Genomic DNA, 26875 nt, shown 5'->3' with positions numbered 1-26875 from the left:
CACACACAGGAGAACAGTAAACCAAAAAAATCTACTTGTGAATTATTTCCAGTGAGTCATTTTTTCTCATTTAAAAAAATACAAAAATCTTCTATTCATCACTTCAGGGCCTGTGGGAATGGGGAGAAGGGCTAAAAATTTACTTCATTTCTCATTTACTTTACTGAACACTGAAGTTCATGTATGAAAAGCAGAGCTCAGTGTCCTGACAAACTCAGTATCTTTGCACCTGAAGTAGACAAAGGTGTCAGCTTAAAGCCACATATTTTCAAGATTCAGGCTATGAAGATATGTAACTTGAAAAGATCAAAATGCAGAATGTTACAAATTTCCTGGAGAAAAGAAAATCTATTCTTTAAAAGCTCTGAGGACAACAAAGGGAACGTGGGTGTGCGCAGAGCAGCATCAGGCAACGTGCACCTGAATAAAGGAGACTGTCAACAAAATGAGCTGGTTCTTTCTTGGAAGCACTTGAGTAAATAACTGACTCCAGAGAATTAGAGCTTGGGCACTTTTCTCCCTTACTGGCATAACTAAATTAATGAGCAAACAATAACTCGTCACCACCAATAATTGACTTCAGAATTTCAGTAAAATTACTTGTTAAAAGTTAAGCCTGATCAAAAGAAGGAGGGCAGCCTAAATTGAAGATTAATTACCTTCCTGGGGTTTTTAGTAACTAGAAGAAGAGAAGGCTGGGACTGAACATAGAAAACATGAGAAATATTCATAACTTCTGTCCCATAGTGGTACACAGTGCAACTCAAATTTCAAATTCTGACTGGCAGGATGAAGATCAGGGTATTTGTAACAGGAAAGTGATGTGCTTATACATGCAGAAAGGCTTCTCGGGAAGAAAGGAACATTTTTCTCTGTCATTTGAGGAGAAAAGGCATGAAATCAGTTCTTCATGGTTATGTTACAGGCCTTCTGGGTGTTTTTAAAGACCTCTGTCATACAGAACTACACACAGGATTTGTAACTCTAGTGCTATGAATCACACAGAACTGGAGCCCTGCTCCCTCCTCTTCCTTTTATTCACCCTTTTCTGACATGTATTACAAATATAACAGGACAACAGCTTGGTCTCATCTTTCTGGTGAAAATAACTTCTGTGCCTCTACTCCAATTCTCTGCCTCTGAGTACCCTACCTGCCTTTCTGCAGATTATCTTTATCTTATGGCAATTTACACTGTGTGAAAATTACCAAGATCAGAATTTATTTTCTCCTTTCCAGGCTTAAAGAAGCTTTTTTTTGTCTTTGTTAGAGTTTCCAGAAGAGGTATTCTTAGTTCTTATTTTGCTGGTTTGTTTTTTTGTGTATTTTTTTCTTTTGAGGTGCTGTGTGGTTTCATGCATCAATTATTTGTATTGTGCTCAAGATGGAGAGTGTCGAATGACAGAAAGAACAGGAGAGCTGGCAGAAGTTTAACCTGTACAGTGTGGAGTTCACCTGGGTATGGAAGGTTAGTTAAGGATGCCAACCTGATCCCTCAAGTTGAACCTGGCCTTTCACCTCCATATTTCTCCTTTCACAATATTTCATCTTTCACAGTATATTTCTCATTTTACCAAGGGAAATGATTATGTTGTTATCCTCTCACCCATCCCTGAATCTTTCTTTGTGCCATCTGAGATAATGTCCACGTGGTCACTGTCCACATCGTAACTGAAGAAGTCGTTCAAGTAAGTCTTTGATCTCTGGCCACCAAACACATACAAGCAGCGATTTTTCTGGAAAAGGAGGGGAAAAAAAAATCTTTATGAGTGCAAGACAGTATGTTGGTCAACTGTGATCACTAACAGCAATATTTATCACAGAGTCATAAATGGTTTGGGTTGGAAGGGACATTAAAGCCCATCCAGTTCCAATCCCCTTCCATTATTCCAGGTTGCTCTGAGTCCCATCCAACCTGGCCTGGAACACATCCAGGGGCAGCCATTAATGAATCAAAGAGGAATAGAGATGTCTCTTCTAAGTTTAACATCACTGTGCTCAGGTAACTGATGCAGCCCTGCCTCATCCAGCTTTGACTTCAGCACATTAAAGCAGCAGCTCATCTTTCAGGTTTATTATTAAAGAATTACCAGGCCTTGTCTCTAAAGTCCATCATAAAATCACTGTTAAAAACACAACAGGAAGAAAAAGATAGACTGTAGGAGAAACCATCCAAGCACCAGCACATTACTAAATTCAGTACAGGCAAATGGCAAGGAGCAAGCCAAGAATAACAGGTTTATTGCTTCTTTCAAGTCTGCCAAGTGGAAAGTCCGTGAGAGGCAGATTATTTTTCTTTCAAATAGTTGAGAAAACAGAAAAGGACTTAAACTTCCATGACCTGTGCTTACAGAAATCAGTATTCTTACATTTACCACGGACTCCTATTTGAAAGATCCTCAAGTTCCTGTGCAGAATTTTGTGGGGCAATATGTTCTTCCACCAGATTTTAAAGAACCATTCAAAACAAAAATAAAATTAAAAGCTCAGAAAGCCCAGTATTCACTGTAAAAATTCTGATCTTTCACTTGACAGGGCAAGAGAAATAAAATCAGCAATTTCTTCAAATTGGTGGGTTTTGAGTTGATGGTATCAGTAAATATTTAAATGTCACAACATTCATTTCAATTCTCCTTAGTACTCTTAAATAGACACGTGGTTGATGAACACAACTGGAAACATATACCCAACATAGAAAAAAATGCTTATATACACCTTTCCCCCATCCGTCTGCTTCTCCAGGAGGAGTGGAGAAGCTCTGGATGAAGTGTCCATAATCCCAGCTGTTTACAGCTGTTTGCAGCTGCTCAGGACTACAAAGAGCAGCTGGATGCTCCAGCACCAAAGGCTCTGAGGCCTGTGCACATCAATGCACATCCATTAAGTCTCATTCCAGTAACAACACAGAAGCTTCTAAACTGCTCTTTGATATTCAAAAGAATACATTTTTAGATCAAAATGAACCACAGCCTTTGTTTCTATTTACTATTATTATATTAAAATCAACTCTTTAAAATTCACCTTATTTTTTACTTGAAATTTTATTCAGTTGGAGCCACGAAAGCTCCAAAACTTGAATCAGCACCTCCTGCACTTACCAAAGCAGCATCAGCAAACATTGAATTAACTGAGACAACACATCACTCAGGAGATTAAAAAGCTCAAAATTTGCAAGAAAAACCAAACCCAGATGTTCTCCCTAAAGTCAGACATGATAAATCAAAGCAGGGTGTGGATGCTTACAGAATGGAACAACATGCAGTGTCCTATCCGGGACTGGATATCCTCGGGTCCGGCGTTGCAGGAGTCCTCCCTCAGAAGTTTCCACGTCTGGCACTGGCAGTCAAAAGCAAACAAGCCACTGAACTGGGGCTCACTGGCTCTGCTGTCGTCCACACTGCCATTGCAGGTCAGGATTCGGCCCCCAAAGGTGTAGATCATGTGTTTTTCAGAATCCATGCACATCTGCAAGAAGCAGGGAAGCAGTTTTAAGCAGGTAAGACCTGAACACTTTGAGATCTAATATTAAACACTCCTCTCCTGCAAGCAATGCCTACTAAGATAAGACAATGCTCTGTACATCTGAGCCTCCAACAAATAGGACACACGCCTTCATGGTTGTCAGGTATTAATCTCTTAAAAGAAATTTAAAACACAAGTCTAATTTCTACATGCCATTTAATATGCAAAAGAAAAGACTAAATGTATCCTTCATCACCCAAAAAACCTGCTGATTTCAGGGAAAAGTATTTGAAAGTCTTTTACAAGGATTCACAGGGCTCTTTTCCATAGATTCCACAGAAAAGATCCATGGGGATCTTCCAAGCTACGTCCTTATAGCCAGAGTTAACAGAGTATCACCTCTGGCAATGGTTGTGTAAGGGAGAAATTCAAAATCACTGCTAATTCACTGCCCTCCAATCAACTGATGCAAAAAACAGTCTGTGATTTGTCACTGAGATTCCACCACATTTACTCTTACCCCATTACTGGAACACAAAGTAGGGACTTAACCCAGGCAAAGATTCCTCATGGGACTGCAGCAGAAACCTGTTTAATCTCCAAACCTAAACTGAGGTTATGGCACCCATGAGGAGCACTGCAGCACAAATTAACCAAACCCCCTGACTCCAGGTGATGTTTCAGACAAAGTGCAAATGGTTACAAAATACCAGAAGGGGAAAAAAAAAAGCAAACCAACAAACAGACAAGATTACAGTAAGATAGAGATGCTACTCAGCAAAGCCTACACAAAACACTTCTAGTGCAGCACATTTCTGAAGGTTGAATAAAAACTGCCATTGCAGTAGGTGCTGAGGGAGAGAAGAGGAAGAGCTGCAGACTGACAGAAGTCAGTGAGGCCCTTCTTCCCTGAGAGACAGAACAGGGAAAAAACGAATCATTTCAAGAGGCAAGCAAGGTACCCAGAGTAGCCTTGCCAGCTGACAATTTCCTTGTGCCTCTTCCCCAACACCTGGGAGACTGGCACAGGTTATTAATAGAACAGAAAGACTGATTGGCTTTTGTTCTGCAGACATGGTGTATCTTTAATTTTCGGTGTCAGCAGAAAGGCACATTGTGCTGGCAAACAACAGCTTTGGTTACAAAACAGCCAGTACCAATAAAAGCTGATCCTGGGCTGCTTTAAAAATGAGTCCTGATGTGCTGTTTCTTGGCAATGCTTCATAAAAAAAAAAAAAAAAAAAATCAATTGAGAACAAAATACCTTTTTCAAGTAGACAAAAGCCACTGAACACGACATAAGTAAAGAAGTTTTCAATTCGAACACGTGGACAGATGTGACTTTTTAAAGGATTAGTAGTCATTCCTCTAAGGTGTTTTAAGCTCTACAAAGAAAGCATATTCTACAATTTTTAAAGGTAACCAATTTGGAAAGGATCCTGCTCCTGTGCTGGCCTCAGTCCAGCAGCTTGCTTGGAGTATTCTTCCAAAGGTAGCATACACAGCTTTAAAAGTTGCTCCCCAAGGCCCTCCAGGCAAGGCATATCTGCAAACCCAGCTCAAGGAGACTGATTAAAACCAGATGAACTGTGCTTTGGGCTTTAATAAAACGCGTCTTAATAAAATGTATTTGTTTGCAAAGGTTTTTATGATTCTTCTGACTCGGTTTGATTAGAGCCCCAGCAGCCAGTGGCATTGAGCAGCACTGCTATTAGGATTTAATTGAGTGCAGATCACACTCTCTTCATCCCTGCTCTGTTACCTGCTACAGCACCTCAAAATCACAGAGACTACAATCAAAACTGACTTTTAAACACTGAGAACCTGCAGCAGGATGATGAGTGCATTGAAACAGGATGAGCCCTGTGGCAGGGAGAAATTATGAGGAAGACTCCATCTTATCAGAAGGCTAATTAATTACTTTATTATACTATATTAGTCTATATTATATTGCATTATATTACATTACATCTAAACTGAATCTGCCAAGCACTCAACACTGCACAGAATCTCATGACTGTCAGTGACAGTCCCAACACACACACACACACACCTGGTCCTGGCAGGCCAAGGAAACAAAACACCATCACTGTGGGTAACCCATCTCCATGTTGCATTCCACTTTTGCACAAACACAGGCACAGCAAACATGCTAAGAAAATTTTTGGGAAGAAATGTGCCTTGCTTTTCTCTGTGAAGAGAAACGTGGAGCTACACACTTGGCCCTGGCAGGCCAAGAAAACAAAGCACCATCACTTTGAGTAACCAATCTCCATACTGCATTCTAATTTTACACAAACACAGGCACAGCAAATGATAAGAATTGTTTTTCCTTTCTCTGAGGTTCATAGAATGTGAAACCCAGAAATATTCTTGGGAAGAACTGTGCCTTGCTTTTCTGTGTGAAGAGCAATGTGGTGACATGAGTGTGGCTGACCTGATGATCAAACACCAGCTTGGGGCCTCCATCTGCTGCAGTGTCCTCGCTCAGCAGCATCCAGGTGTTGGTGTCGATGTCGTAGCGGTAAAAGTCACTTTTCAGGGACTTGCTGTTCCTCACAGAGGAATCCAGGTACCTCCCCAGGGTGTAGATCTGCCTTCTCTGGATGTCAATGCACATCTTGTGACAGGACCTGGCACTGGGACCGCTCTGAGAAAGCAAAGGACCAGAAAAATGTAGAGAATAATGGATTTGATATTGCTCCAGGTAGGTCGCTAAGGGGAAATAAGTATTAGCAGCAGCTAGAAATCCTTGGGGAATTCAGGAAAATCTGTAATCAAATACATTATTAATATATACTAACTACAAGAGCACATTCCATAACTTCTGTTCTTCTAGAAAGACAGCAGCAAAAAATTGCAATGCATTTGTCAGAACAAAGTTATGATTTGAACCTTTTTCTGTCAGATTACTTAGAAAACAGATAGTTTCACCACAGAAATGAAGAGAATAATGAATTTAATATTGCTCCAGGTAGGTTACTAAGGGAAATTAAGTATTAGCACCAGCTAGAAATCCTTGGGGAATTCAAAAAAATCTGCTTGTAATCAAATGCATACTAATTACAAGAGCATATCCCATAACTTCTGTCCTTTAGAAAGACACCAGCAAAAAACCTTAATGCATTTGTCACAACAAACTTCTGATTTGAACCTTTTTTGTCAGATTCCTTAGAAAACAGACAGTTTCTCCCAGAAGTGATCCTCAGAGGCGTGTGAAAACTACTTGATCTTTTAAAATAACAGAAGTCGATGCACATGAGAGGCAAATTAAGATGTCACGGCCTATAAATAACTACACAGGAAGAAGATTAAGAAGTGCTCTATTACAAGAGGCTCTGTTTTATTAATAGGCTGTTTTCTAACAGATGATAAGCAGACACTCCCCCAAGCAATCATATCCCATAATGGCTCTGGGAAGGTAACAAAAGCACTCCCTGTCCTTCACAAATAGATATGGCCCTCCCAGGCTCCAGCTGAAAGAAAGTTTCCCACGGTAAGCAGAACTGCCCTGAGTTATGATCATCAAGAGAAACACACAGAGTGCCCCATGTCAAATTATTATGGGCTTAATCCATCCAGGAGTGCTCAAGTTAAATCATGGAGTAATTTACTTAATGACATTATGATGATGATTATGCAGGCCTGGCCAGTTTCCTTTCTGCATCCCGAATCTCTTTTTAAGGGTTTTCATATGCTTCTTCTTGAAGCACGAGAGTGATGTGCTGGTACACCAAAACATTAGAAATCAACGCTTGCAAAGCCTTATGTGCAAAATATCAGATGAAAAACATCATATCATGAGTAGAGATCAATTCTGTAGTTTATTTTGACACAGCTGGGTGCAAGACACAAAGAATGGCTTCCCACTGACAAAGGGCAGGTTTAAATTAGATATGGGGAAGAAATTCTTCCCTGTGAGGGTGGTGAGGCCCTGGCACAGGGTGCCCAGAGAAGCTGTGGCTGCCCCTGGATCCCTGAAGTGTCCAAGGCCAGGTTGGACAGGGCTTGGAGCAACCTGGGACGGTGGAAGGTGTCCCAACCCATGGCAGGGCATTGGAATGGGATGATCTTTAAGGTCCCTTCTAACCCAAACAATTCTGGGATTCCATAAAAAAAAAAAAATCTATTCAAAGTCATTGAAAAGTAAAGATAAGGCAAGTAGGCAAGAATACAGCAAATCTTTAAAATCATTATTGAAGACTTATAGTTAAAGAAGAGTAGCCATAACACACCAAATAATCAGCACAAGAGTTGCTCTGTGTACTACCTTATGTGGAATGTCTTATGAAAAATATCTTCATAATGGTACCCTTTCACTTAAATTCTATTGAAATTTAAAGTACACTAATGGAATGCACATCACTAAATTGGATAAAACAAGAAAGGAAGCATTACATCTTTGTTGCCAAAAGCCTTTACTATTCATGTTACAGAATTCAATTTCTTGATTAAGAAATGGTTCCAGGAAAGTGTTTACAGAAACTCAAAAGACGTGAAGAGGTGAACTCAATTGTTCATATTTTGTCAATATGAAGCATTATGTCAGCAATGATTACAGCTTTGAGGATTAGTGACTTCATGGTAATTAGGATAATTTTATTTTCTGAAAATAAAAGTACTGATAGCAGTGAAATATTAGCATAAAATCCTGAAATGCAGCAAAAAACTCACTGATTGCCTTTGGTCATGAAGGAAGATTACATAGAAGGCAACAACACAATTATTTTTGTTCCTAGAAAATACAAAATATCTCTCATCTCTATGTGGACTAAATTAAATCCTCTCAAACTTGTTCAAATAATGTCTTTGGCACTTTCAGGAGTAAATCTCCAATTTAGCAATTTCCAGATCTGCCTTGCCATGAAAAGCTACACCATCAACCAAAATTTGTCTGAGCAGAGACACAAGGCTGAGACACTTCACAACTCAATACCCATTTCAAGGCAATGGCACCAAAACCACAGTTGTTACACTAAATATGCAACATCCAGATTTCCTAGGACTGTTTTAAAATGAGGAAAGAATTTAGGGAAGATACCTTTCTTTCTTTAATTACATCCTAGCCACATCTCACACAGTAAAAATCTGCTTTCTTAAAGAGCTCTTATGTTAAACATTTCATCTCTACAGACACAGAATTTTCATCACCCCAAGTTCATGCAAGAACTTCAGCTCTACCAAAAACTGTCTCTTGTAATACAAGAAACTTCATCCAATTTGAAACCTGTTCTCCAAGAAGACTGGATTTCTGCCTGCACGCCACTCACAAGGTCACAAGGAACCTGCCAAAGTTTTCTCCTTAGCCTGTTTACCAAAATGAGTAAATAACTCCATTAACAGTGATACATGCTGGCTTGACATTTAAGGCAGAAAAGGGGAAAGGTCCAAATCCGTGTTCACTTCTGAGTTCAGCTTGACCATGGCAGCCCTTGCAGCTCATATGTACTTCAAAAAACCACAGAGTTCAGTTACAAAGACACCACAAAAGAGTAAAATGCTTCAAGGCACATGTGATGAATCAAGTGCCCGTGGGTGGCTCTGAGGGTTTATCCAAAGCCGTGAGCTCTGTGTGGTTACAACAGCAGCCTGTTGTTTAGGGGAACACTCTGCCCCACCTTGTCATGGACACAGCAATCCAGTCAATTCAAACTGGAAAATCTGTTGATTCCGCAAGTGTTCAAAGAATCTGACTCTTTAAAAGTAATGAGTGAGAAAAACTGATCATGACAGAGACGACTCTCTAACCCAAGGGTGAAGAGATTAAGCATGGCTACAGGGCATTGCCCTTTTATCCTCCTGCCAGGACGTAGGCTGATCATGATCCATTAATTAATGTCTCAGGCTGAGTGGATCTTACTAGAGATCTCTAAGCTCTTCTTCAAATTCAGGTCTTATCACCAAGTCACAGTTTTGAGAAGTTGTTTCTGTGACTGTCTGAACTCATAACAAACCTGTGCAAAACTCCTCATCTCTGGAAGTGTTCAAGGCCAGTGGATGGGGCCCTCGGCAGCCTGGCCTAGTGGAAGGTGTCCTTGCCCATGGTAGGGGGTAAAACTAGAGGGTCTTTAAGGTCCACCCCAACCCAAACCATTCTGTGATTTTATAATTAAGTACTTTACTTTAGATCTGGTTTCTTCTAAGTTGTTACATGTGGAATCCACGTTTTTGCAGATGAAGCTTCACAAACTGATTGACTGAGGTAGCAGAGTGTCACTCCCCAAACAGAGCCCATCTTCCATAAGACTCTGAAAGCCACATCCAGCAACAGCACCCAAAGGACCTGAACAAACTCTGCCTCTGGGGACTCCTTCCAACTCTCATCAGAAAGCTCCTGGCACATACACTGCAGAAACCACACGTGAAAGGGGCTTGTGACTGGGCTAAGTCCTCATTCAGATGGCAATAAGTGTGTCAGGCTGCTTTGGCCAGTGCCTCAGCTGCTGCCAAGGCTGTGATGGCAAGAGGAAAGCATTAGCATATCACATTTCTAACCTACAGGACACCAAACAATACCAAAAACTGCTAAGCACAGGCACTGCTGGGCTTGTGTGGGACTCAATAAGTGCCTGCACAGAGCCAGGAGTGACCTGAACAAAGTGGCTCCGTGCCACCCAGCCCCACCACACAATCAGCACAGCACAATAACAGCTAAAACAGATTAAACACCATGTGCAGGGTCCTGTTTGGAAGTGCTACAAAATACCAAGCTTTATGCCCAGCTCCAAGGCTCTTCTTTAAACAGGTTGGTGTTGATGTAACTCCTCTGGTCTCTCCAGCACAGATAAATGCCCTGGTGAGGGTGGGATGGTGGGGAAAGGAAGAGAGGCTGTATGGCCAGGAGCACTTAAGAAAGGCTTTCAATCCTTTAAGCACCCAGGGCCAAATAGGATTTTTAGGTTTCGTCAGTGCTACACGAAATTCAATTGTGCAATGCCAAGTGAATACACAGTATACTTTATGAAAAGCCTTCTCAACATGCTAAGCCACTTTATAAAATCTAATTAGAGCTTTCTTCATTTAACTTGCAAATGCTGAAAGCAATTATCCCACTTAAGGACTAACTTACAAAACGTTTTCAAAAAGCAACACAACAGCACCGAGAGACAACACCGCCTCCTTGGAATAATTGATTTGTTCCTATACAGGGGAGAAAGGATTGGGACTCAACTCCTTAGGGTAGGGTCTGCTCAAACCACTATTTATGCCAGAATCAGCAGGCATCATCTTAGCAACAGCATCCTGGAATGCTACATTAAGGCACAAACATGATAGCTTTCATTTTTTGGTTTGTTTTTAAATAAATGTCCTATGAACCTCCTTTAATGAGAACATGACCGCAGGAAGCCGGTTCCACTGCCCATCCCAAACAAAAACCGGGGGAGCTTGGCTTCTTCTGGTTATCATAACCTTTTGCAAATAAAGGGGTTTCAGTTGCAAGAAAAATCTGTTTTATTCAGACCAATCCAGATGAAAAACCTCAGGAGCAAGCCTGGATCCTGTTCAAGAGTCAGGGAAATAAAAACAAAGAACAGCTGACTAATTCTCCGTTCCTGGTCCTGTAAAAGACTGAGTGGAATGTGAACACTGCCTCCAGTATGAAGTTCAAAAATAAGCGTCATGAGGTAAATGCTCTTGTCCTAAAGCAAACTAGGACGAGGACATAAAAAGACACAAACAACCTACTTTGTTTCCAGTCCTGAGAGCAGCCTGTCAGGCAACAAATAGTCCCTCCTGCCTACACACAACTGCAGAGATTAATTGCTCTCATTTCCCAGTTTTGGACTATAATTCATTTCCTCCTCCACCCCTCCCCCCCCCCAAAAATAATAACAAAAAAAAAAAGGGGGAAAGTTCTCCACAAACTTGAAAATGAAAGGAAATGCATATTATTCCTGGCATTAATTCAAGTCCATGTGCTTTAAGATTAGAGCTTGTCAGTGCTTTATCAATGCCAGTCCAGAGCTAATGCGCTCCCGAAATGTTTAATCTGAGCCACTGCAAAGATTTGCTTTGCTCTAGATGAGCACTAAATTCAGCAAGAGAAACAACTGCAGCTATACAACAAAATAAAACATTTTCATCCCATACAGGTTACTCACAGAAGGCATTTTAAGTTTATCATAACCTAAAGGTGCCAGAAATGTAAGAAAATAACTTCATCTTTTCTTTTTTTATGGTAGCATGGAGGATTTGTATGGTCCCTAAACACAAAACATGAGCTGCAGACTGATGCATCATTCCTATCACCCATGAAATCACTGATGACGTGCCAGGAGCACCAAACCACCAGAGGGAGGGTCCTGCATGTCCAGTCACACAACAGGAGCATCACAACCGTGCTCAAGGCCAGAGCAGCCCAGCACAGGCACATGGCAGGGGCTCAGAGCCCCCTGTAAGGGTTTCTGCAGCATGAAAGACCCTCCCTCAAACAGCACACCCCAACCTCCTACTCTGCATGATGGCAGAAATCAGTGCCACCTGTATCATTTGATGTCCAAGACCAGACAGTTCCAACACAAGAATTAAAAACCTTTCCATGTCACACAGGGTAGATGCAGCAAAGGACTGAATGTTTCCAGGACTATAAGATGGGAGTTTACCTCCAGAAAAAATTTTTTGGATACTCTATGTACACTCCATTCTTTAAATTACTCTGCAAATAATCCCTGGAAGTGTTCAAGGCCAGGTGGGATGGGGCTTGGAGCAACCTGACCTAGTGGAAGGCGTCCCTGGCCATGGCAGGGGTTTGGGGCTAGATGATCCCTAAGGTCCCTTCCAACCCAAACCTTTCTGTGGCTGATGAACTTGCATGTTCTCAGAAATATTCTTTATAACTGCTAAAGGAGCTTTAAAATTAAGTTGGAATATCTGTTACTTTAATAAATAATGGCAAGAATAGTGGAATGTTAAAAGTTGGAAATCTCAAATCTCATCCAGTCCCACTCCTCTGCCTTCCCCTACCCCAGGTTGCTCCGAGCCCCTGGGACTGGACACTTCCAGGGACAGGGCAGCCACAGCTTCTCTACAAAACTGTTACATATAAATTAAATATGTTCTGCCAAAAAATATTTTGTGAAATCTAAGAAATAGATCAGAATCTATCTAAGAGTCAGCATGCTGAAAACTCCTCAGGACCAGTACTGGAAAGCCATGAATTTACACAATTTTTCACACAAGAGAGTGAAATGCCTTATGATAAATATTAGGTTTGGATATTAAAAAGTTCTAATTAACTATTAATAAGTCCAGGCAGAGCCAAGACAGGAAGACACCCTTGGTCAGGCAGTTGACACAGAATCTGAGCTATGGCTAATCTGCTTACTGGTGCCCTCCCACAGCGATGCCACGGGATAGATTTACCAGCAAAGTCCTTTCTGGGCATCTGACTCAGACATGATGGAGCAGATTAAAATCAGAGGCAGCTTTCAGCACACAGTTTTGTGTGCACGTCTCTGCAAGGTGGGAAAACAATAAAATTCAACAGCACGAAGCTTTCTTTTTCCCCTTTCTAAAAGCATGTTCACATTTAGGACACTCCTAATTTCCCACTGTTGATGCCGCATGGCCTTGAGCTGAGCCTGCCACAAAGAGACTTTCCCTGCTTAAACTAGAATTAAAAAATAAATGGCCTGATGTTCTATTTTTGAAAGAGGGTTCAATGAGCTTATAAGTCAAATGATCAGGCTCAGGGATCATACAACACAATCCTTATGACAGCAGTGGGCTGGATTTGATGACCCTTGACAGCTCAACCCTTCCAGTCTGACACAAACTTGACTCCAAGTCTTCGCTCCATCCTCCAGGGATCAGCACAGGTTTATCACAGCACAGACTCAGTGCTTTGAAAACAAATAGATAATGCTCTATTCTCATGAAATTAATATTTATTAGCCTCCCTGCCACCTGCTTGTAGAAATAACTAAATTAAGAGTATTTTCATAAAGGAATGAATTAATATACAATCTTCTGGCTTCTGATGTGCTCTGACCAAGGCACCTGTAAAGACCAAGTGTGTCCTCACAGCTGAACTTTCCAAAGCACCAACTCTGTGCTTTGACAGCTGTGCTGCCTGAGTTTTCCTACAGTGCAGGAACAGCTTTGGCAGCCACTGCCAGAGGAATTGCCAGTGCAGAGCCACATTCCTGGATCTCCTGTGCTCCCTGCTCTCACACCAAGGTATCATCAAGGCCTTCCAGCAATTCATAACACCATGGATCTTATGCTGCAGAAAAACATCTTAAAAGCCAGTGGGAAGGAAAAAAAGCTCCCACATCTTCAAGCATGCAAATAGGGGGAAATAATTTGTGGTCACTGAGTATTTAAAATGGGGTTATAAAAAGATGAAAGGGGACTTTTTACACAGGCAGATAGTGACAGGACAAGGTGGAACAATTTTAATCTGAAAGGAAAGACATTCAGATCAGCTGTTAGAAGGAAATTCTATGCTCAGGAGGATGAGCAGGTCCTGGCACAGGGTGCCCAGAGCAGCTGTGGCTGCCCCTGGATCCCTGGAAGTGCTCAAGGCTAGGCTGGATGGGGCTTGGAGCAACCTGGGATAGTGGAAAGCGTCCCAGTGCATGGCAGGGGGTGGAATGAGTTGATCTTTCCACCCTTCCAACCCAAACTCTTCTGTAATTCTTTAATTTATTTGAAAAAGGTTGCAGGAATGTCTATGAAGGTCTTGTGCAGGCTTTAGTTTACAGTCAAAAGTAAAAGTCATCCAACCTTTGTGATTCAGCTTACAAATGCAAACAAGAGAAGTACTGAAGGAATACCCCAGTACAGGATGACCTTGCAGCAAAAGGACATCAGCTCTGTGCTATTTCTAACAAAAGGCACAATTCACCTGCAAACAAAGCGCTGCTCACACTGCTGAAACGTGAAAAAAATTTCAACTTCTTAAATTTTACCAAGTAAACTGTCAGTTTGTTCCACATCCAGTGCTCAGCTTTGCTTTCAGCAAGGCTGATGAAATGTAAGAGACAAGCCACCAGAGACCCAGAGCTTTCACCAGCTCCGAGATGGGCCCTCAGGACAACATCCCTCGTGTGCCGAATTTAACTAACCCCATTAACAATTGCAGGATGTTGAATGAGGTCATTTTTGCATGCATCACAAGTTCACTCTGTCCTCTCATTAACAGTAACAATGGCCAGCAAAGGTCCAGCCAAGAGAGATTTTTCCATAGACACAAACTACTCAGCTGAGCTACAGCCCCACTGGCAGACCAGAAAGCTGAAAAAAATTTAACTGGTTGCTTATAAACTGTTTAGCCACAAAGGTTACAAGCAAGGCTACACTTTTGGAAGTTGTTTTTTTTGTAATTAATTGTCCTTGAGATGCTGGTGATAAACAAACATGAAATTCTAAGTCTAAATCCCTTGACAGCCACAGGCTCTCAGATGTTCCTGAGAAAGTGAAGACAGTTTTGAGCTGTTTGCACCTGAAGGTGTTGGCAAGTTGGCAGTTTAATTTCCTAGAGCCCAGTATCAGTAACATCTCCATCACATGCAAGCCCTGGAAAATTCAAGGATTAAGTCCTATTAAACACACTAAGCTCTTTCAGATGGATCTCAATTCAACACATCATTGCACCAGTCACTGTGCCAGTAAGTTCTCTTGAGACACTCCAGAAAGCTCAATTCCAAATTACCTCCAAAACCCAGTTGCTGAAATACCTCAGCAGCAAGGTCCACAAAAACTTACTACATTTTTAAGCACGTAATTATCCAGACAATTTAGCTACAGATTTGTCTGTGATACTACTTGAGACTGCTTCCCCTATGTTACCACCTTGGGATAAGTGATATTTCTTTAGGGATTTCTGTATTTGCACAGACTGAGCAACGTTAATGTAACATGAATGTAACAAGTCTCTCAGTGTAGCTGAAATAAGACGTTATAACTCCCAAAGCAAAGTTGACTGGTGTGTGAAGCTACTTTCACTCACCGGCAAAAGAGTTAAGTTTTCCTTCCACCTCTACATATTCTCCTATTTCTTTAAAATCCTTTTCTTTTAATCCCTTCAGTGTGAAATGCTGGGGTCCTGGCATTCCAGCTGGCTCATCTCACAGGTGCATATTTCTGTGTCTTTAAAAGCCAAAAGGATATAAATCAGAATTCCTTGTACCAACATCAACCTCTTCACTAAATCTTTACCTGAAAATCCTGTAATGTCATTTTCCCCTCAGGATGCATCCACAGCCACCCAAGAATGACTCTACACTGCCTCATCTACAATACACAGGGAATTGCAAAATGCATTAGGATGATGCAATAATGTCCTAATAAAGCCATGTAAGTAAAATAAAGTTCCATTCCAGACCAGAGATCAGAGCATTAAACTCATCATAAGCTGCAGCTGAAGTGGTGATTTTTATCGGAACATAAACGCCACAAATCAACTCTGCCTGATGCATTACTCCAAGGACTAAAAGTAGTTTTACTTTGCAACTGAAAGCTTTATGATGGCTTGGAAATTCAGCATAAGCTGAAGACTGGCATGCACAAGCTCCAGGGCTGCCAAAGTTGTGCAGCCTCCAGAACATCGGGCACAAGGATTTATTTAATGCTCCTTTCTCCACGAGACTGGCTTGAACAGCAGCGTGTGGAGGAAAGGACCTCCACACATTCAGACACCTGGTGTGAGGAATAACTGAAGTTTGGTTGCTTTTCTGGGCTTTTTTTTCATGCTGGAAGCAAGAAATACAGGCACCTAGTGAGGAAACTGAATAACTTAAGACCTGAAGCTGTTTTCAAATATGGATGATCTTTTCCTTAAAAAAATGTCAAAGTTAATAAAAAAGAAAAAGACAAATAAACCAGGATTAAGAGGACAGAACTCTTGAGGCACACAAGGTAGCATGAGCACATAAGTTAGCTTTAAAGGCTGAAAACCTTTTCCAAAAAGTTTATTTAAAAATAAAGTATTTAAAAGCTGAGGTGCTACTCCCTCAACAGGGTTTTTTTTGTTTTTGCTTTCCCAAAATGTTTATTTAAAAATAAAGTATTTAAAAGCTGAGGTGCTACTCCCTCAACAGGGCTTTTTTGCTTTAGGCTGCCTAAGTGGAAATCACTGGGGATGTCAGTTAGGCATATGTGAAAGTCTCTCTCAAACATTCTGGTGAAAGAATACTGGCTTAGAACATTTTAAACCATTATGCTACTAAATAGAGAGGAAAATAAACCATTAGCCTGTGATAGTTAAGATCAGCCCAGGATACTTTTCATTTAGTTCACTCCAGCATCTGCTGTCTTTGTCCCTACTTTTGTAGGCATTTGCACTATTTAGGGAGTTGGCTCCGAGGTACGTCTGCAGTATCCAAGTTTCTTTCAGGGACAGCTGCTTTCTCCCTATGTGCTTTTGCAGCACCAGGAATCTCCTACAACTGAGCATCTGTACCACTGCAACTGCTCAGCAGTAGGACATGGCACACTCACTGTATTAGATATCAAGTCTGTAAACATCACAATATTTGCCACAAAAAGCCCCTCAAGTCACTTGATGTGTCTTCCAAACTGTATCACCATCTGTGGGAAGAAGTCAATATTTGAGACTAGTTCAGTTCCTACACTTCAAACAGCACAGGGTAAAAGTTTTACATTGATATGCTCATGTACTTTTGCATCACATCCAAAAAAACCAGTCAGAGGTGTGACAAACTCCTACAAAAAATGCTTCTGTGGTAACATGACACTGAAAGCTTTGGGTAAATTCATCCATGTCAACAAATGCAAAGAAATGCATGCAGAGACTGGAGCAAATTTAACTGGAAATACAATAGCAGCTGAAATTCCCCCTGGCTCTCACCATTAGGAGATCTTTCTACACTTGTCAGCTTTTACTTTCAGCATCCTGGAAAGGCACTTTCTGTTCACAGCGAACTGTCACCTCACAGTATACCCATTTTCTACATCATTTTGAACCTACTGAAAGGGAGGCACTTGTTGACCTACACTTTCCTTCACTGTGAGCAAAGATTTATCTTCTCAAGCAGTTAAACCATGACAAGACCTTCACTTCTACCTTTGGTAAGGAAATACTCCAACAATTTTTGAGAGAAACACAGTGTCACCTAAACCTAACCCATTTACACAATTTCCACATCCTTCACATGGCTGATTTGTGAGCAGGATTCTCCTCTGAAGAAGCCAGAATGAGGGTGAGTCAATGCATTTCCCAAGAAGCAGCACAGAAGGTACCAATCAGTGCAGTGACACTGTTTGAAGGGAGATCCCCCCATCTCTTATCTCTAGGAAATACTAGAACAAGGTACAGGAATACCAGAGACACACAAAATATGCCAACTATCACACTGCTTTAGCCTCATTTATCTGATCTCCAGAGGCATCAACACCCCTCAGCATTTTGATCCTATTTCAAAATCCCCTGACTATCAATTTACACCAAACAAAGTCTTTCCTACATTTAAAACTGTCCTCCTGCACTGATTTTAACTAAATTACACTTCAAAAGAGAAAGCTGCTGCTTGGAAACTAGAAATAGACATCAAAACACACTCATGAAATTTCCCTGATAACTGACACTGGCCTAGAGTAAAAACGTCCAAGGAATGACATGGTTTGTTTTTTAAAAACTATTTATTCCCTAATCCTGAAGAGGTCTGCTGATCTACAGCCACTAAAAAACACTGAAGACAACAGCATTTGTCAGAACATTCCAATTGATTCAGGGTAGAAACTCTTAAAGGCTCTTAAATGAAACTCATTTTGGCTGTGCCTTGTGCCAGCTGATTCACAGGGCTGTCACACACTGCAGACACAGAAGCTGTGGGGAAGCTGAGAGGTCCTGAGCCGCTCCAGGGAGCATCTCCCTGGAAGGACTCAGGCTTGAGGAAGAGGATTTGATGAGCACAGCAGGAATCCTGCTGGATCCATACTCTGAAGGGATGGTGGGGTCTGTCTATCTGTCCACCAGCAGTGCTGGTGTGCTCAGCAGCAGGTCCTGCAGACCTGAAGGTGATCAGCTACTCCAGCAGAGCCCTGAGCATTTTGTCCAGACTTACAAGACAGACATAAAGAGCTGGAGCATATCCAGGAAAGAGAACAGAGCTGGGAAGGGTCTGGAGAACCAGGAGGGGCTGAGGGAGCTGGGAAGGGCCTGGAGAACCAGGAGGGGCTGAGGGAGCTGGGCAGGGTCTGGAGAACCAGGAGGGGCTGAGGGAGCTGGGCAGGGCCTGGAGAACCAGGAGGGGCTGGGGGAGCTGGGCAGGGGCTGAGCCTGGAGCAAAGGAGGCTCAGGGGCCCTTGTGGCTCTGCACAAGTCCCTGCCAGGAGGGCACAGCCAGGGGGTCGGGCTGTGCTCCAGGGAACAGGGACAGGAGGTGAAGGAACGGCCTCAAGTTACACCAGGGGAGGTTGAGCTTGGATATTTGGAAAAATTTCTTCACTGAAAGGGTTTTCTATCCCTGGAAAGGCATTCCATGGCAGTGATGGAGTCCTCATCCCTGGAGGAACTCAATAACCATGTGGATGTGAGACTTGGGGACATGGTTTAGTGGTGGCCTTGGCAGCGCTGGGAGAACCAGTTGGAGTTGATCTTTGAGGGCTTTTCCAACTGAACTATTCAATGATTCTATGAAAAAGAGCTATGAAAAAATCAGCTTTGGTGTCTAATTGTTAAAAAAGACAAATGCAACTTCAGGTGACAAAGAGACACCTCACTGAAAAATGTTGAAAAACAGCAGCAAAAACATTTTCTAAAAGGTCACACAATGTTCTCCTAATGCACTGCAACAGAAGCTCCCAGTAGCCTTGTCCCAAAGCATTACTCTGCATTATCCCTACAATAACACTGGACAGGATGCAACTTTCACCATATTTCACTCTTATCCAAGTTTCATTATTAAGTGGCTAATTTAACCACTGTCACTGATTAATTAGAATAAAAAAGCCAGAAGCAGAACTAGCACAATACAACAAAACAAGATTAAGCTCCACTGGAATCTACTCTGAATATTTTTTAAAATTCCACGTCAACAGACATTTCCTTTTTGAAAATTGTTTGTGAGCAGTTGATGTCCCTATTAGAGAAACATCTGGAGTCTCTGTTTTTGAATATACTGCTCAACATTTCAGACTGACCTTTTCATTTCTAAATCAGGTTTCATCCAGATCTCTTCAGAAAAAAAAAAAACCCACAACCCATTGCTGGTTTCTAGTGATGTAAGTACAGCAGCTGGCAGCTCACTGTACCTCAGAAAGTCACCAAAAACCTGAATTGTACTTCAGGAGGCCTCCTGAACACTGCTGAATGTATTACAGAATCATGGAATGCTTTGGGTGGGAATGGACTTTTAAGCCCATCCAGTTCCACTTCTGCCATGGGCAGGGACACCTTCCACCATCCCAGGTTTCTCCAAACCCCATCCAACCTGGCCTTGGACACTTCCAGGGATCCAGGGACAGCCACAGCTTCTCTGGGCACCCTGTGCCAGGGCTTGCCCACCCTCCTAGACAAGAATTTCTTCCCAATATCCCATCTAACCCTGCCCTCAGGCACTGGGAAGCAATTCCCCCTTGTCCTGGAACACCATGCCTTTGTCACGAGTCCCTCTCCAGCTCTCCTGAAGCCCTTTAAGGCACTGGAAGGGGCTCTGAGCTCTCCTTGGAGCCTTCTCCAGGTGAGCACCCCCAGCTCTGCCAGCCTGGCTCCAGAGCAGAAGTGCTCAACTCCACATCATCATGTTGAGCCTGCCAACCACCAACACTCCAAGTCCTCCTCCTCCTCGGGGCTGCTCTTGGATCCATTCTCTGCTTGGCCTCTATCTGCTCTTGGAATTGCCCCAATCCATGTGCAGGACCTTGCACTTGGCCTTGCTGAACTCCACAAGGCTCACAGGGGCCCCACCTCACAAGTTTGTCACAGAGTCCCTCCAGAATTCCCTTTCCAAAGCCATGTTTCTCCACACTTTTCTCTATTAAGTACATCCCTTCTTCAAAACTCCTCACACATTCAGCAAGCCTCCACTTTTAAAAATTCTTCTTTCTTCCTCTCCTCACTAGACCCTTCCCATCTGAATTTACTGAGCTTCCATAACACTCTGCTAACATTTTCCCTCCAAAATCCCTTTATAATCATTTAATCACATAAAATCACAACTCTTCCACTGTGTCTCCTCCACAGCTCTCCTTTTGTGCATTCCTCCTTTCCCCCATCCCAGCCAGGCCTCCTAAGCTTTAGAGAAACTCAACTGGATGTGGCACAACCCCAGCAAGAAGGAAATGCATCCCTTAAACACCAGACTGACCCACACTGCTTTGTGCAGGAAGAAAAACACAGCAGCCTCTTTTTGACTAAATACAACAATTTTACCTTTCCACAGCTCTGTTATGACAGAAACCAGAGTATCACATTCAGTTTTGTTATTGCCCATTTTGTAAAGGATGTTCCAATCAGCAAGAACATGACACAGAGATTCAAGAGCTACAGGAAATTCCTGTGAGATTTTTGTTTTTCAGCTCAGGCTATTTGTCCTACTTGATCACAACCTCTAAAAAACCTTTGCTATGAAAAAAAATGAGACCATTAAAGTGTTATTTAATCTGGTAAGGAAGCTCACAAAATTAGCCATGACAAGAAACTGAGAAATACAAATGAGAAATGATGTTTTTATACTGTTTTCAAATAGCTGAGGAAATCAACTCCTGAATTTGTCAAAAAGTGGTGAGATCTGAAACTTCTCATACCTCCAAGAAGAGGTGGCATGAATTTTCCTCTGACAAAGAAGTAATGAACACAAAATACAATATCCACACAAAACTTGAAGATGTACAGTGAAATGAATTACAGAAGCCAAAGGTCTTGGACATTTTTTGTCTGGTCCTATAACCCAAGCCACATTCATTTCAGGTTTCATACGTCAAATACCGAGCAAGAGAGGCCAAGGAAAATGGTTCAAATGAATTCCACGAAAGCTCTCGGGGTTGTGTAGCCCTTGGCAGTAACCCCTGTCCTCTAGATTTCCATCTGGTAGTTGTCCATTTCTATTCATTTTTGACAGAAGTTAAAAAAATAAACAATTGGTTTCTGAAGCTCAAACACCAGGATCAGGTCTGAAATGTTCATTAGCAAGTTCTTGGAACCTTCCAGTGGGAGGTGTCCCTGCCCATGGCAGCAGGGCTGGAACTGGATGATCTTTAAGGTCCCTTCCAACCCAAAACATTCTGTGATTCTGTGATAAGTCTGGATGTTCAGCCACAGAAAATTATTTAACTCATGCTCTACTTGCTGAGCTGATTTTTTGGCCGATCATTTCTGCTTTTGAGAAATAAACCTTTCCCCTCCAGGATTCTTAGCACTTCAAAGCCACCTCCAGCTCATCTTTTCCCCATGTAAGCATTTCAAAACTCTTCAGAACTTGAAGGTCTGAACTCTGTGGCTCTCACTCTTATACTGCACTTCTACACAAGTACTTTAGGAGGGGCATTTTTGAGGGCAACCATTGATGTATTTTCAAAAATATGATGTTTGCAGAACTTACCTCTTTCTCAGTATCCCTGGATATACAGGTCCACTGGTTTTCCTTCACACTGTATGCCCAGAAGTCAGCCAGATCTTGAGTTCCATCCCAGCCACCAAACAAATAAACAGTTTCTATTTAAAAAAAAATAAATTAATTTTTAAAAGAGAATGTGTTTAAACAGGCTAATGCCTACAAAACATCTGTGACAGAGACAAACTATCAGAAGATAAATTTAAACTCTTTTTTTTTTACTTAAAACACCACTGCTTTTTGAATGGAACTAGTCATCAACACAAAAATGTGGTTTGGTTTAGTAATGGAAGATTTTAGGATTGATAGACAGCCAATTCTCAGAGTCATTTTCTATTTCCACATTTACATAAGAGGCAATCAAACCCACAGCCTTCTGATTAAAATTCCAGACAGACAAATGAACAATATTTAACATTTTGGATCCTGTGCATGTAGTCTATCAATGACATCTCATCCTGTGCCCTGTTTGGTGCAGGATTTATACATCAACAACGTTCTGGAGATAGGAGCAGCAAAGTTTTTCTGTTTAGTCCATCCCTCAGATAGAAAAATCAAGTACAAAATCTTCTTCAAGGGAAATGCCTTGCATAAAGTAACTTACCTGATGCCACAAAAGCCAGTGAGTACAAGAGTCACAAATTTAAGTGAGTATCTCAGGGCTGTCACCTCAAACCCACAGCAAGTTCTAAGGCTTCCCAGACTCACTGATAAAGCCAGATGAAGCCTTTGAAAAGGGGAAACATTTAAGAAAGGAGTTTCTGTTCTGCCATGGAGAGATAACCAAACTGCTCCCATTATAGAAACAGCACTATCTGGTCTCAAATTCTAAAAATACTTCATTTTTAGACTGCATTAAAACAGAACACAAAGCCAAGCTCAAGAAGAACAAGCTCCTCAAGACTTGCAGAGCTTTGAAAAACTCCTTTAAAATCCACAAACCACTTCCATTATGGAGGTAATGGCCAATTTTTAATCCAACACCAATTAAAACATGGAGTTAGAGCACGATTATAAAATGGGACTGGTCCCTGACCCTTACCTACCATCAGGATAGTGGTCATCACCATGGAAAGGTTACCCTGGTTCATTAACTTTAATTACCCTTCCTCCTGGACTCAGGGCTCCCAGCTCCCAGTGTTCCCTGCAAAGAGCAGGTCCCTTTGTGAGCATAAATTCTCACAGCTCACAAAACCCACATTACCACAACAGCTTCATTGATAGCCGAGAAAAATAAAAGATTTGGCACCAGCTAAAAATCCTCCTGGGGCCTTGCCAAAATGTCAGGCCTGCCTGGAAAGGCTTTGTTGGCTCACATGAAATTTAATAGCAAACCTGAATGACTCTGATGAAAACTCAGATTTTGGAAGTTACCTAACCCAAGCTGACAGAATTAAATGTGAGCACTGAGAGAGGAGCAGGAGCACCCAGCTGGTGCTGAGCATCCCCAGAGCAACACCCTGAACACAACTGGACATGGACTCTGTGCCAGACCCATTTTACATCATGAAGTAAAACTGCAGCTCACATGAAAGAAAGGCTCCATCACTATTTAGACCCAAAGAAAAGAATTTTTTGTTTATTGCCTTATTGCAGAAGTATATACATATTTTAGAGGGAGGTTTCATGTTTTAAAAGGAATGTTTCTTAATGCATAAATGCATCTGTTGCTGGTAATGTCAAGTAAATAACTTTTTATAGTTCTCCTAAAATTTGTAATTGCTTTCCCATGGTATAAAGCAAAAAAATAGTTGTTCGGTGGTTTGTGGGATTGTTCTTGTTTAGTTGGGGTTGGGTTTGATTGTTTTGGTTTGGTTGGGTTTGAGTTTTTTGGGGATTTTAAAGTTTTTTTTGAAGTCGAGCTTCACTCTGTTTCCCAACCAGTATCACTGCTTGCATTCTAGCTGTTAATTCAGATTTTATGGGAGGGTTTTTTTCACTCTGCACGCAGAGACCCAACCAGGACAGATATGAAAGGCCAATATTCAAAGAAGAGGACAGAGGCCACAAAGCCCAGGCAGCAGCAGTGGGGCAGCCCAGCAGTCTCACACCAATATAGCTCTGGTAGCGCTGGGGAGCTCAAGGAGGAAAGGATCCTCCCTCTGCATCCAAGCAATATGGAACACAGCAAATTGATGCTGCTTTATTAAAGTAAGTCTCTATTCAGCTTTAGGAGCAGAGCAGGAGAATTTTCAAACCTAGCTGCAAGGCAACAAGAAAAAAAACATGAAAGCAATTATATTTACCCAAAGCTTTTACCAGCTACGTTTAGGAAGTCAAATTTCTCCTCCAGCATCCTCAGCTTATTTCCTCTACATTTTTTTCTGAATACAAATTCAACACTTTGAATTAAATATGTTCTGTGAGTATTTCTAAACTGCTTGCTCAGTCAAAAATTTTTCTGTAATGTCTGAGTTCTTTTCTTCCCTTACTCTCCAGATGATTAAAAGGTGCCAGAGAAGTCCTCAAATTAGAGGACGTACATCCCCAACAATCCACATATTTCCTGTCAATCTCTCCTTAATTTCTATTTCTCAGAAAAGCAGCACAGCAGCCTTCCCCAACTCATGAAATATCAAAATTCCTGGGGTGGTTTCAGTCCAGGTTCAGACACATTCTCAGGGACAGTTCTCAAACTCCTGTTATCTGTATTTTCTCCATGTGCTGAAATACTTGGTGGGATTCTGGTACAGGAGGTCTTCCTCAGTGAGTACATTCCAGTCCTGCTGACATATTTAACTACATTCTTTGGTCAAGTAGTATTTCCATGTCTCTGCTAGAACAGTTATCTAAGGAATATAAAAAAATTGTGGATCTACAGCACTTCTGCAAGGTGCATCAGTCATCCCCCAAATCCCTCACAGGAGGGCTAACTTCAGCAGAGACCACATTGCCCAGGGAATTATTCAGTTATACTTTGTCCAAGGAGGGACATTTCAGACTGGATCCCTGCTGCAATGACTAATTCACTTCATTACAATTTTTCCTCCTAATATCCAACAGGATTTTCCCTTCCTGTCCTTTATCTTATCCCTCTGCTCCCCCAGAATGAGCCTGGCTATCTCCATGCTCTCACCACTAGCTCTAGGACAGCTCTAGGATCCTCCCATGAACCTTTTTCAATCAAAACCTGAAGGATTCCTCTCAGAAATAACAAACCAACCAAGGTGTAAGATCTCTCAAAAGCCTTCTACAAAAGGATGTCACTTCTCCAAGCAGCACCCACACCTTTAGTTACGTGCCAGCAGCGCTGCCCACTTTGTGAGGAGCATTTAAGAGCACAAATATAAAACCAGCCTTAAATCTTCTTGCAGTAGCACACTCCTTGGGTTCTGAGCCACAGTTCAGCTGGATACAAGTTGGCTGAATACAAGGGGTTTTTTTAAGGATAGGCACACAGTCTCAAATGTGAAAGCCCCATGAAGTTGAGTAACCTCCAGGATTCAGCAGCTGTTTGTGTTTCAGAGCTTAGAAGCCATCTGTGTTTTGTTTCTGAGATCCCTTCATCCTGTACACAAGTCTTGTCTTTAAATATCTTATGGATAGCAGTGCTTTCCTCAGGCAAAACAGCATCCTTCATGTCTGCTGCTCTCTCTTCATCTTTTTCATCTTTCCATGCTGCTTTTGAAGGAGCCTTGTCATTTCTGCTGTGCTGCCCACGTACACAATGGGCACGCTGGGCCCAGTGCTCTGAATCTCCCTCTGTTCCCAACCTACAGATTTATCCTCATTTATCTAATGGAAGGAAGCAAACGGAATTCCTCTGGACGAAAGGAAAAGCAAAAATGATGTACAACGAAAATTACACAGCAGTTGCACTTCGGTGAGAGAACAGAGGTATCACATCAATAAAGACCATTTCACTAATGTTTTCTCTCAAAAAAGTGTTTCACTTGCCAAAGAGAAGAGAAATGGAGACAGAAGAAAAATCATCCTGGTTGCTTTGCTGTTATTTCTAAAGCAGGCTCATGGGAAAAGTTCAACATTTAAGAAAGCCTGATACAACACCAAATATCTTTTTTTTTAATAGAATGATTTCTACATGCTCCCTATTTCTATTGTTACCAAAACAATTACAAGGCTTTATGGACTGCACTGTCATTCACTGTGTCTGCCCTGTAAGAGCAAAACAGATCAATTCCACCTTGCCTATGGAATTATAAACCCCATCTCCAAAACACAACACACATACTGCTCCTAAGTACCAACATCACTCCTTGAAACTTGCTTTTGGCAATTCACTTACCCATTCTCTCCTCCAGAATAAGCCCTGGAATGTTGAAACATGCGGCATATCTGATCCATAAGGAGGCCAGGGGGGGCAGACACAAAGAGCTGGTAATAAGGAACCAGTGCCAGATGCTGACACCCTCATCCAAACCTGCATTAGGGCTCAATTCCCTGGGAACACAGTTCTGCACAAGAGCTTGAGTGTTACTGCCCCAGTATTTCCCCAGGGCCTACACAAACAGCTTCTCATGCCTGACATGCAGCACACAACACTGTTCTTGTGTACTTTTGAGGTTGTTTGGGGGATAATTTTGTTTTAATCTATGTACCTGGGTTGCAACTACTCAAATGCTTCTCCTTCCTTGTAGAAAAGCAGAGAGAACTCTGCAGCCTCCCACATAGAGAGCTGCACCTTGCAGGGAAAAGCAGGAATAACAGGAGCTTTCTGTTTTCATTTGCAGCCTAAAGCTTTAAAGTACCTAACAGTGGTTTCAGCTGTAAATGTGAATTTTTCTTTGTTTATGCTTCTGCACATAAAAACCAAATCAAACTTCCTCATTCTCCCATCCAGAGTCATTCCAGTCTCAGTGTTAATGTGATTAAAATGATGGAGGATATTGAGGGAATCACCAACTTCCCATTTTTAACTTCTTTTTTTTTTTATAT

General features: G+C 41.8%; 1 protein-coding gene across 1 annotated transcript in view; it reads right to left on the bottom strand.

Annotated features, from left to right (window-relative positions):
* The window catches only part of MKLN1 (muskelin 1), a 99062-nt gene that overhangs the window by 26023 nt on the left and 46164 nt on the right, over nt 1-26875 (bottom strand). The window contains exons 9-12 of the mRNA XM_054292435.1: nt 21968-22080; nt 5899-6111; nt 3243-3464; nt 1606-1735 (exon numbers count right to left, since the gene is read on the bottom strand). Of these exons, the coding sequence (XP_054148410.1) occupies nt 1606-1735; nt 3243-3464; nt 5899-6111; nt 21968-22080 (678 nt within the window). The remainder of the gene's footprint in view (nt 1-1605; nt 1736-3242; nt 3465-5898; nt 6112-21967; nt 22081-26875) is intronic.

This window comes from Melozone crissalis, unplaced genomic scaffold (assembly GCF_028551555.1).
Source record: "Melozone crissalis strain CALT ecotype California unplaced genomic scaffold, PUWL_Pcris_2 ptg000110l_1, whole genome shotgun sequence".
NCBI classification, from domain to species: domain Eukaryota; kingdom Metazoa; phylum Chordata; class Aves; order Passeriformes; family Passerellidae; genus Melozone; species Melozone crissalis.
This window is presented reverse-complemented; position numbering and strand designations above follow the sequence as displayed.